General features: G+C 39.1%; 1 protein-coding gene across 1 annotated transcript in view; it reads right to left on the bottom strand.

The window, feature by feature from the left end:
- The window catches only part of EML6 (EMAP like 6), a 274,701-nt gene that overhangs the window by 83,365 nt on the left and 178,890 nt on the right, over window positions 1-12,446 (bottom strand). Inside the window, 3 exon segments of the mRNA XM_038551275.1 lie at window positions 2,442-2,535; window positions 9,781-9,886; window positions 11,904-12,090. Of these exon segments, the coding sequence (XP_038407203.1) occupies window positions 2,442-2,535; window positions 9,781-9,886; window positions 11,904-12,090 (387 nt within the window).

The raw sequence follows: 12,446 nt of genomic DNA, 5'->3' as shown, positions 1-12,446 counted from the left end.
ATTTCTCTAACGTCCCTGAGCTGATAAAAAAGGAGCTTCAGTTAAACATTTTCACAACTAGAGGTGTTTTTTTTTTAATTTATTTATTCATTCATGAGAGACACACTGAAAGAGGCAGAGACACGGGCAGAGGGAGAAGCAGGCTCCCTGCAAGGAGCCTGATTGTAGGACTTGAACCCAGGACCCTGGGATCATGACCTGAGCCAATGGCAGATGCTCAACCACTGAGCCACAGGTGTCCCAGAAGGAGGTTCACTGATAAGCCTGGCTAGTGCCCAAAACAGGCATGACTGAGTAGAGAAGTACAAAGTGAGGGGTCACAGAGTTGACCATTCTGAGGGCAAATGAAGCCCACTCAGGAACTGTGAAGACTCCTTGAAGCCAGTAAGGTACCATTAGTAAAGAATCATCTGTTTTTGTCACTTCTTTCATGTCCCAGGTTTTTTTCTTTTTAAATGTAATCTCTACACCCAATGTGGGGCTCAGACTCACACCCCCCAAGAGTCGCATGCTCAGGACGCCGGGTGGCTCAGTGGTTGAGTGTCTGCCTTTGGCTCAGGGCATGATCCTGGAGTCCTGGGATCGAGTCCCACATCAATCTCCTTGCATGGAGGCTGCTTCTCCCTCTGCCTCTCTTTCTGCCTCTCTCTGTGTCTCTCATGAATAAGTAAATAAAATCTTAAAAGAAAAAAAAAAGTCTCATGCTCTGCTGACTGAGCCAGCCAGGCGTCCCTATGCCCCAGTTTTTAAAGTTTCTATCTGCTCAAGTATGTGACTTAAAACCAAAGAGTTTTTATTTATTTGTAAATTTATACTTATATAAATTTATATAAACATTATTATGTAAGCAGATGTTTATGTAAATATTTACTTATTTATTATTTTAAAACCTAGTAGTCTTCAAAGAACTTTAGCAATCCTTAACATTCCTTCTTGGAAAGAGCACTGGTTTATGTTACAATTGCAAAAATATTCTTGGAGGGCAATTTTGCAGGTGTCCTGTTTGGAGAATGTGACATAAGGCTTAGGAGCAATTCCAAAAATAAAGTGTGTACTAACATAATGGTGTTAAGTCACTTTGTAGTAATTAAATAGAAGCAACACTACCTCGTCTATAAATATATACCTCTAAAATATTAATAAGTATTTCTTCTGTTTCAGTGAATGTTTCTGGCATACAACAGGGGAGCCACAGAGGGTTACAGAGGGTTTTCTAGCAGGAAAATTGCTTTTCTGTTGCTTTTGAAGTGCAGACATGGGCTTTGCCTGAAATAATCTGCAATGCAGTTGGTATGTTATCAGAAATATTAAACTAAAATTTGGTATATTAGTCTAAATGGAGAGCAAGTTCTAATTGAGAGCTGAATCTGAGTATTGGCAGAGAATGATATAACAGTGAGGAATACTAGAAAGGGACCAAGAAAGCCCAGTTGGGCAGGCAGATTTATGAGCTGTCATTTGCTGCCAGGAATTTCGTCTCAATAGCACTTACGAGAAAATCTTCTGTTTTTCTCCTAAGATGGTCAGCAGGAGTCCTCAAGGATCCATCTCCTCCTGCTCTAGGCCCCAGCAATTTATAGATTTTCATTTACTAAATCCAATTGCCAAAATAACATCCTTCCTATTTAATACTGTGAAGGGAAATGTTAATTTACAAAGTGAATATTGAGATTCAAAGCCATTAACTTAAAAATGACTTTATACTGCAAGACAGAATGGAAGTTAGATCATGCAGAGAAGAACTAGTGGAGAGGTAAGCTGATAACCTTTCTTGGGCAACAAATTGTATCACTGGGCCTTGGCTGCCAACTATGTTGACCTCTGACCACGGCCTGGGCAAACAGCTAAGCCCAATGTAAGTAGGAGTAGAAAGCAGTGTTCAGACTTAGGGCTGATTCAGCATGGAGGGAGGCTGGGGTAAGGGAGGACAGGTGGTCTATAAACAGCAGTCGGTCTTGGAAAGTCTATTTATAAGATGGGGAGATTAGGGAAACAATTTGTCTGCTTTGAAAGCGAGTGGCAGATGCACACGATGGGGCCTCCTTTCCTGCATGCCACGGCCTCATGACAAATGGTACTTCTGACTCGAGTGACATTGACACTCCTTTACCAGATGCAAGACAGTCAAAAAACAAGGGGCGAGGCCCACGGCTGAGAAAAGCTACTCTTCTGCTCCTGGAGAAAGCTTTGATAAAGACAATGCATATATTACGAAAAGTGAAGTGATGAGTAACTCTATGGAAAGGGTTTCAGAATTTTCCAGGTCCCCGAAACAAATATTAGCCATGAAGTATTGCAGTAAGTCTTCACATAGGTGTTAAGCTTTCCATGTGAATTCCATCTGAGTTTGAAGATGAAATCTCACCAGAAAATGAAAACCATTGACCTTTACTGAAGTGAGAGCATCAGCAGGATGCTGCATGACCCCAGCACCGCCTTACCTTGTGGTGGCTATCTTTTCTCCCTTTTTCCAGTCCCAAAACACAATACTGTGAAAATCGTCTAAACCAACCGACACCAGACATTTTCCATCAGCTGTATGAAAACAACACAAATGGCAAATGACTCATTTCTCCAATGAAAAACCAAAACATTTCATGTACTGTAAAGACAAATATGAAATGGGTCTTAAGAATATTATTTAGGCCACAAAACATTAGAAGTATCATATACTAGAGAGAGCTCACTGCATGAAATGCATAATTAGTAATTCATTGAGCTTAATGCATCATAACTGGTTGATGAATTAAACCACTGACCTAACATTCCAGTCTGATACATGGAACTGGAGGAAGCCTCTCAGGTACATCACAAAAACACTGTGTATTTTATGACAAACAAATCTCATGACATTTACTCAAAGAGCCATTTGGCTTTGTGATTCAGTCTATTTCCAGCTTTAAAAAACCAAGTTCTATTTAAACCTCCGAGATAAGAGCATTATAGAAACTAAATTTAATTTCAAAAAGTCTTTCAAAAGATATTATAATTAAAAAATCTTAAACCCTTGGTTTCCCCATTTCAAATGTAGTATGCTTAGTATAGGACATTTGGAAAATATAAAGGAAATTTAAAAATCTTCCCAGTTTTTAGGCCTACCTTTGGAGTTTATCCCGTTTCTCCACACAAATGTGCTTATTTTAAAAAACAAAACCAGGATGATAATGAACATGCTATTATCTGATCTTTTTCATTTGTAATATGGTAGACCTTTTCCCTTAGTATGAAGTATTATTTATAATATCATCAATGACTACTATAATGTAGACACTTGGGTTGTTTTCCGAAAAAAAAAAAAAAAAAAAAAAAAAAACCTTAAAATACATTGTCAATGTAATTAAATTGAAAATCAAAATAGTTAATATGCTTTTTCCCTTCAAGACCAAGGAAAGCTATATAGTCAGTAAGTCTTTCCCTTCCTCCTTACAAGCCAGATTCACAGAAAGAAGGCCTGGGGCCAGCTATTTCACCCTAGCTCCATGCTGGCCAGACTCACTATCAGTTTAGTAGGTGTCTTCCCGGATGACAGAGGACCCACAGTGTGAGGGCAAAGAAAACTGTTTCTCATCCACTCAGGATCTTAACTGGTGTTTTCAAAGGCAGGTCTGGGGTAGATACCACATAAGAGTGGCCAGGAAGGAAGTCTAATTAAACTGGAATTTCAGATAATGGATAACTTCTTAGTATAAATAGGCGCAAAATACATAATTATTTAAAATTAGGTATTTATAATTACATTGCAAGGAACATATTTGCACTAAAAACTTAGTTGGCTTCCTGCATTTCTTATTTGCTAAATCTGGCAACCCTCCCCAAATGCTAACCAATGCCCAACCTGTGAGTGCCCTTACGTGTGCCAAACTGTCTCCTCAAGCTACCAAGCTTCCTTCTCCAGGGGCAGGAGCAGAATCAGAGAAAGAAGAGCCTGGCTTAAGGAACAAATCCTCCTAAATCCTGGACTCCTACTGAGTATGAGACAAGGATGTGAGAGTTACATTAACCCTTGCAAGCTCTTAGGCTCAGTACCAGACGAGACATTTATGCCTTCCAAGAGTGCTAAAGGATCACCAAGTGATAACTATAAACAAATGTGTCTTTTCAGTCACAGTGATTATGTCCTTAGGCTTAATCGTTATCAGGCTTTAATTTGTTTAGGCCTCTCTCTAAATGTTTGGGAGAGGGAATTGATAATGGCTTCCTATTCATTACCAACATTACTCTTTCTATACTTCTTGGGGTAGCCTGGCTCTGCTTCTGTATTAGTATGGCTCTGTATTTCGGTGATTTTACTTATTTATCAGAGTTTCCTCACTCCCTTTTCAGATTATAAGCTCTGTTAAGCTTACAGTAATCATATCACATTTCCTTTGTGATCTTCCTACTAAGCTAGATTCCAGTGAACACTAAGGATACTGGCTGAAGAGGACAAGGGAGATAAAGATAGAATGTGTGTATGGGGGCACCCTGGCGGCTCAGTGGGTTAAGCCTCTGACTCTTGGTTAGGCTCAGGTCACGATTACAGGGTCCTGGGATCCAGCCCCACAGAGTCTGCTTCTCTCCTCTCCCTCTGCCCCTCCCTGCACTCGTACACACTCTCTCTAAAATAAATAAATCTAAAAAGAAGACAAGAATGTGTGGATGGGTGATACGAAGGTAAATACAATGTGCTGTATTATCTAGCTCTACAAATTTTGTTTTAATTATCATTTCTTTCAAAAACATGGCACTAATATTCAGTGTCTCTTTTTCCCATTTATTGAGTCTACATTTTGTGTTTTCTTTTATAACCAGTGTAGCTATATTAATATGTCCTTAGAAGACAAGCGTCTACACATTTAAAATGATGATTCAAGCTCTGTGTCTCTTGAGAAGGTCTCAGAGTAAAGTGTTTTTCTTTGGCGGGGGGGTCTTTTTATTAGCATTTCTGCAAGGCCCTACCAGCTTGTCTTCACGGTTATATACCTTTCTGCCCCAATTCGTGACTATGAGGGGAAATGAAGAAACAGTACAAATCCAGTCGCGCCTCAACAACCATACCTCTCCTTTAGGACAGTGACCTTTTCTTAAATTCTGCAGGTGTAGGCTATTTCTGCAAAGCACATGGTCTGGAAATATAATTGGCTACCTTTTTATTTTTTCCCAGTTTTTACCTTCCCCCACCTGCCCCCAAAGAGATTGGCCTTAGCTTTGAAAATCCATTGTTCCTTGACCAGTTGGAGTTTGTTTTTTTTTCCAGCCATATTTTTAGAGTCAAGGTAATGTCCTTTTAAATCTTTCCAGGCACAGTATGTATTAATTATGGATATTTTGTGACATAGTCCAGAAATAATTCTAAGGCACTTAATGTCAACAGTAAAGGGCACAGTAGAAAGAGTAAATTTCTACTCAATTACAACTTGGTGCCTGCATTCGGGGCTCATAAAAAATGCATAGATTTTCAGAACTGAACACATTGAAATCCAGTTAGTCTTAGAGGTGCCCTTGTGGAAATCAGTACTATTCAGTGAAGATTTTTAAAAATATGAGTAGGATTAACGTTGCCGAAACTTTCTGTTCCTAATGTGGTTTTCTATTCATGTGGAAGCACCTTTTGTCCTGTAAGCACAAAATCAAAGATGGCTCCATCTTCCCTAGACGGTGGTAATAAATTAACAAAGCTAAAAAGTTGCTCAATTAAGTGAGATAAATTCATTCCTTCTTGTTTACGTAGAGCTATGGTTTATGTAGTAAGAAATGCTTTTCATTAAAAATGTCTTTTCATTTGCTTTGGAACAATGGTAAGAATAATCTAAATCCCCATGTATGATTGCTTATTTGTTGTCTAGCTTTCACATCATTTGCCTGCTTTGTATTTCCACGACAATTTCTTTTCCTAATAAGAGACAAATGTACTACTATCAGATCTCCACACCGCCTCCCCAAATGAGCTGGCTTATAAGAGATGGATGGATACGGGGTCCTGAGGCACACAGATGGTGCCACTGGGTAGATAATGGCCAATGTTGGTGTCCTGTTTATGTGGTTCAGTAGAGAAATCTAAGTAATCTCTCTTGGCATTTTAACTTAAGCTACTCACTTTTCTACTACTTTTCAAAAAAAGAAAAAGGAATAGTTGTTTCCGTTCCTATTCACATAAATGTGTGGTTCAGGGCTGTTCTAGGACAAGGCTCTCTTTTTACCAGGAACTGTTCTGTTCATGTGGCAGCCTCTATGCACCACTATGCCTCTTCCACCTTTATACTGGCAAGTGGGGGCAGGGCAGCTGGACATACTTGCCTTTGGGTCAAGGGAGTGACACTGAGCACTTCAGCTATGACTTTCATGCTACAAGTTCACCCTGTCTTGGCTCTGGTACAGGGCAGAGGCAGGAGTAGGCAAGACGACTCAGGGGAGAGGGCTCCTGGCATAGCTTTTGCCAGCTCAAAACCCCACGCTTGGTGGCCTTCTCACTGCACCGAGGCCAGGAGACCTGGGTTCTAGCTCAGGATCTGCCATCATTTGCTGTTTACCCTCACCATACCACCAAACTTTCTGGATCTCCATTCTTGATCTATCATGTGATACAGGGTTTTCTGTTTTATCATTATGACACAAAGTACTATCAATATAACTTAACTCAAAGAGACCTATGCTCACACCTTCAGAAGGTGCCAGAGAGAACACAAAGATAAAAAAAAAAAAAACCACCATAATTTACCTCATGTATGGGTTACACATTCACAGTGATGGATCAAACACAAGAGATACTAGTTGAAGGTCTTCCCGAATAGTCCTTAACAGCAGTGCTTTCTAAAACTATCAATAAGCTTCCTTTCTGCCATTTATGTATCATCATTGTACTTGAACTCTGAGACAAATGTAATTTTCCACAATCAAAAAATAACATGTTTGCTGAACAAGCGTGGCTCCTCCCCAGTCATTGTTATCTGGGCAATAGAGAAGGTATTGTTGAAATGGAAATATCCTTTTTATGCAGAAAATATTTCATAACTTAATATTTATTTGCCCAAAATGGGAATTAGAAGCAGTGACAGGATCAGTTTCTCCACTTCTTTCTAAGGCATCTGGTTTCTCTCCCTGGACAATTGATGTGAGGAGCTGCCTTACAAGGCGAAGATTTCTAAATGCACTTAATCTCTCCTTCTACAAAGGAAAGAGGAGAGAGGACTTCTCGAAAATGCAGAGGGCAAGTTACTGGGTACCAGCTTATCGCTAGAACTCATCTCTATTCAATGTCTTTGATCAACATTCCTCTAATCCCTTTCCTAAAGGTATGTAACAGACTTTAGATCTTTTGATGTATCTTAATTTAAAAACCAAGAAATTAATTCTACATTGAAAATATTCTAATGATTATTCAATTCTATTTCTATATTATTCTAAATTTCCTGCCACTCTGCTTATATGTTAATACACATATACACATTTTCAGTGGAAATCAGTGAAGAGATGCTATTGCGAGTTCTATTTTTTCTCTTTCACTAAACTTGATATATAAATATGTATGAAATACACATAATCCACATACTTGTCATTTTGAGTTATAGCTTTTATTATATGGTGCCAAATTATCTGCTGGAGTTAGAGGGTCAGTTTTTAATGTTGCCAAAAATATGAATCTATTCAATTCTCCATCTTTAATACACGTTTCTGTTTTAGTATTTTATTTATTTTTGTTAATGGGTATCTTACTACTTTTCTAGAACATATTAGTATAGTTTTTATATTAAGTATATACATATGCATTGGCTAGCACAATTAATTTTAGGAAAAGGGCAGTTTAGCTATTGAGGAGTAGAAGAATGAAAAAAAGCAGAAAAAATTCATTCACATCTTTGGAAGAGAAACATGTTTGAACTCAAATTATGGTTTCCTTTTAGATTTTACCATTTTATCAAGGACATACAATATTCCTATTATAAAACTGTAGGTCCATCAAACTTCTAGAAGTTTAGGACTTTACTTTGTATTTACTGTTACTAGCTGTGTAATTCAGGCTTCCCATTGGCAGGTGTCATGCTGAACTGTTCTCTTTCCCTCAATACTCATGGCTTCTCAACCTCACATGCCTGCCAGCATGGAGTAGGGACTCTTTAGCCTGGAGTTTTACTACCTCAATAACCACAGAAAGTATTAAATAACTTCTAATAATGATATAACAATTTGGATTTGTGCTGTAGTTTGCAGTATGTGAAGATGTGCATGTCACAAAAAAATCCCCCCCCCAACTGCCCTGTATTACTATAGGTCAAAAAATAAAGAGAGGTAATTTTCACGCAAACACGGTTTACAATGTGAAGTTCTAGTAGTAGTAGTGAAAGGCAAGACAAAATGTATTAGGCAAAATTCTCATTCATTTCTTCACATTTTTGGAGTAGCTCCTGTGTTCGCAGCACTATAAAACGTGCAATGGGAAGCGGAGAGATGGGCTCTGCTGGCCAAGCAGCTTATTGTATGAGAAGGGCAATAACACAAATCACTGCTGTAGCACATGAACTCTGACAGGTCAGCACAAGAGCAATGACAACCATGGGCTAAGGGATACAGAACAAGGACAGGTTATTTCTCCCTAGAAACTTTCGGTTTGATCTTAAAGGATGGTAGGACTTGAACAGACACATGGCAGTAGAATGAGGAAAGGGGCAGAGGCAAAATGAAGAACAGTCATGCAGTTAGGTTCCACAGTTAGGGAGACATAAAGACACATGAATAGGTAAGTGGGTGGAAACACCCCAAAGGAAGGTTGAGGCCACATCATGGAAGGCCATGAATGTCCAACCAAGGGCTCAGCCCTGAGTCAGCCAGCCAAGAAGAGTCCACGTGGTGCCAGCTGAGTTTCCAGAAAGCTCTAGAACGGTAGAATGGACTAGAGAAAGTGGGAATGGAATCAGAGTCCAGCATGATCACCATGGCAGAGATGAGGAGGAGTTCAGACTTGAGCAAGGAAAGTAGAGAGAGAGAGGGACACAGGAAAGAGAATGGAGTTGTGGAGTCATTGAACATAATGATTAACATTACACACACTCCACATATTAAACATCTGATTGGAATTTAGAAAAAAAGAAATTATAGAACCAATTTTCAGGAGAAAGTTTCTAATTTTTTTCTACCAATCTAACTTCTACAATTGGGATTAAAAATTCCAGGTAGAAACACCTTTGGTGATAGGCCCTCATTCCCCACTGTAGCTTAAAGAAATGGCCTCACTCTAAAGGAAATTACATTCATCAGTTGGTATTCTAATAGCACTGTGTTCAAATCTTAAATTAAGGAGATGCAAAATCCAGTTTTGTTTTTTTCAATATGAAATTCATTTCTAAAACAGAAGTGTTGTAAAGTGGTCCTTTGCAGAGAATTTGTAGCCCTCCTACTAGTTCTTTATATTTTAAATTGCAAGCGCCCTGCTCCTACTTATTTGGAGAGATGAAATTGATGTTCTGAGTCGCTGCCAGACATTTGCAACTAAGATTTTCTACAGCAACAGCTGCTCTAGGTTTCAAACTGCTCAAGCAAATGCAGAGCACAGTGTGAGCTCTGGATAATGACTTGGGAGGGGGGAAATGAGAAGGTCCAGGAAAGGACGTGTAATCTAAAGGCCACATTTTTTGTGAGATATTCACATTTCTGATTCCCGGTCTGCAACCAGGTAGCTGACATACCAAGGGCTTACCCTATTACACAGAGAACTTGACTAAACAAGAGGTTGTAAAAACAAAACTCAAATAAAAAAACCCAGCCCTAAGTAAATGCAGAACTATCAAGGACTCCAATGGTGCTTACCTGAAAAATCGAGGGCACACACGCCTCTCTGGTGTTGTCCTTTCAATAGTGACAAACATTTTAGAGTTTGTGTGTCCCACACATGAATAGCAGCATCTCTTCCAACCTTAAATAACAAGATGAGTGTTATTAACTACTTAAAATTTTTTAACAGGAATGATTCCTAAGAGTCATTGTTAGAGTCTTAGAGTCAGGTGCTGCACAGAAATCCAAAACCACACATTTGGAGAGTAGGAGGCTTCTCAGAAATCATCTGGTCCAACTCCATTATTTTTCAGATGAGAAAACGGAGGTGCAAGGAGTTGAACAAGCTTGTCCTGGGCATCAAGTTGGGTGCCAGTCCAGTCTAACCTGGTGCATGGTTCCCAGGGAAGGTTCTTAAAACTCCAAATCAGATGTTCACTGTGCTTTCTCAGTTAGTTCAACATTTCTCTCTCCTGCCTTCTCAACTCCGATTCCATTTCTTGGTCAGGGAAGTGACCTGTATGTTGTTATGGAGCTGGCCTCAGAGTTCTTTTACCCATCTCAATTATTTTACCCATCCAAAGAAGACCTGGCCCTGCTTCTCGCCCAGGAAAATGATGGCTTCAGGGCTTACCTGTCTTAAGGTGGATTCTCCTCAAGGGGATACAAACTTCTCTCAAGCTAAGTCTCAACAACAGAAAAAGATTTAGTAGTAAAATGGATCTTCTCACTTAATTGTAAGGGAAAAAAGAACCCTGTTGGGTGTAATGACTATAAAAGGGAAAATGGGACATAGAAGATGCCCTTAACTAAGGATACTCTAGCCAATTCCTACAATGGTATATGGAGGCCCAGTTACCCCTGCGGTGGCTACTGGTGTACTTGTCACTGGTTTGCCTCTTGTCAATTACAGAATAGAATATGGCATCTCCTCAGGGATTTTTGCAAAGAACCAATCTGTTTCTTTTTTCAAAGGAAGGTTATTAAATACACATGAACCAACAAAAAGAACAACAAAAAATGAGAGGGAGGAGAGTGAAATGTAAAAATGCAAAGTAGTCATCATTTACTTCTATGAAACTTAACCATGTCAGCTAATTCAGAAGAAATAGTTGGTAGCAAACCAACATGTCAGTTAATGGCACTTTTCTTTTGAAGAACTGTAATCCTTTTATAAATAATATAAAAGCTATGGACTTTCCTCCCCCAACACTTACATATGTTTCTGGGGACCAACTCCCTTCCTGCCCTCAACCTCACCACTGATCTCATGAACACAAGGCTATGAACTCTGTGCAAAGACTTCTCTACTACCTGTACATGAGGCGTCAGAAATAGTTGTTTCATGTTAATCTCTGACCCTCATATCACATGTTTTTCCTTGAATTTGCCACTTACATGTTGAGAATCAGTTTAAGGCTTATCTGTAGTTAAAAGTCCATGATAAAACTGAACAAAACTGAAGCCCATACATTGGAAGAAAAGAGTACAAAACTGAAAATATGATTAACATTATTGCTTTGCCACAAGATAATAAATCTGAGTTTAATGGTTTTTCTGTTTATGAAGTTGATTTTCTGTTTATGAAGTTGATTTTCTCTCTCTCTACACACAAAATGATTGAATACAGGGCTCTGTTTTGAGTGGCATTTTAATTATAGATTCAATCCAAAGTTTAGGCATTCTAAAATGGTTCTGATAGAATTTTGGTTTTTGAAAGGTTAAAATATAAAATAATGGATTAGTCAAAATTCATGACTAAGTTTTACAAGAATAATTATTCACCAAATGTTATGCTTTTATTAAAAGATGGTTCATTCAATAAACATTGATTGATTACAAAGGATATACTAAGTACTGGGTATACAGTGATGAGGAAAATATATTGAGACTGCATTTATGGAATTTATTTTGGTTTTAGTTTATCTTGTTCACAGATATCATGTCAGGACGAAATCCATTAGAGGCTTCCCAGTAGTGCTCTAACATACGGAGTGATGCTCTCACCATCATGAAATGACTCAGCATTCATTGAATCTTCAGCTTTGTGCCTCATGTTTTTTTCTACCAAGTATTTCTTGGATTAGTATGCAAACTGGGTGCAAAACTAAACCCTCTCTCTCTTTGGCAGGCCCCCATCTCAGAGGATAGACATATACCTGCCCGGTAGCCACGAAGTCCTTTACTGGATGGATGGTCAGGCTGAGAATGTCATCATCATGCCCCAGGTACAGCCTCTGGGAGTGCTGCTGTCTGTTATACACAACAGCAACTGCAGCAATGTGATAGACCACTTCTCCAGTTTGCGTGTAGAACAGATTGTTTCTACAGTCGTAGCCTCTGTAACTGAAGCACAGGTCCAAGAAATGCACAGGGGTTGAATGGACAGTGAGTCAACAGAGAAGAAGAGGTCAGAAGGCAAAGCTAACAGGCTGATATGGACATGCACAAGTAGAACCACAGGTATCTGTAGTTGCTAAGGTCCGCAATCTTCAACAAGAGTACGTGGACCTCAGAGAGCACTGTCTTAAGGGCAAATGGGCACTCATAATTTTAAAAGAATTTGTTTCTAGATCCTTTCTTAAACTAACCTTTCTTACAACTGACCAGTCTGAGAACATGCCTATGTGAAGGTGCAGGTTTTCCCTTCCCACCTCCCCTCTATCCCCTTCCTCTAAGAAAGTCATTCCTTTTGTCCACCT

This window comes from Canis lupus, chromosome 10 (assembly GCF_011100685.1).
Source record: "Canis lupus familiaris isolate Mischka breed German Shepherd chromosome 10, alternate assembly UU_Cfam_GSD_1.0, whole genome shotgun sequence".
Taxonomy (NCBI): domain Eukaryota; kingdom Metazoa; phylum Chordata; class Mammalia; order Carnivora; family Canidae; genus Canis; species Canis lupus.
The sequence above is the reverse complement of the archived record's forward strand: the minus strand, read 5'-3'. Positions and strand labels throughout refer to the sequence as shown.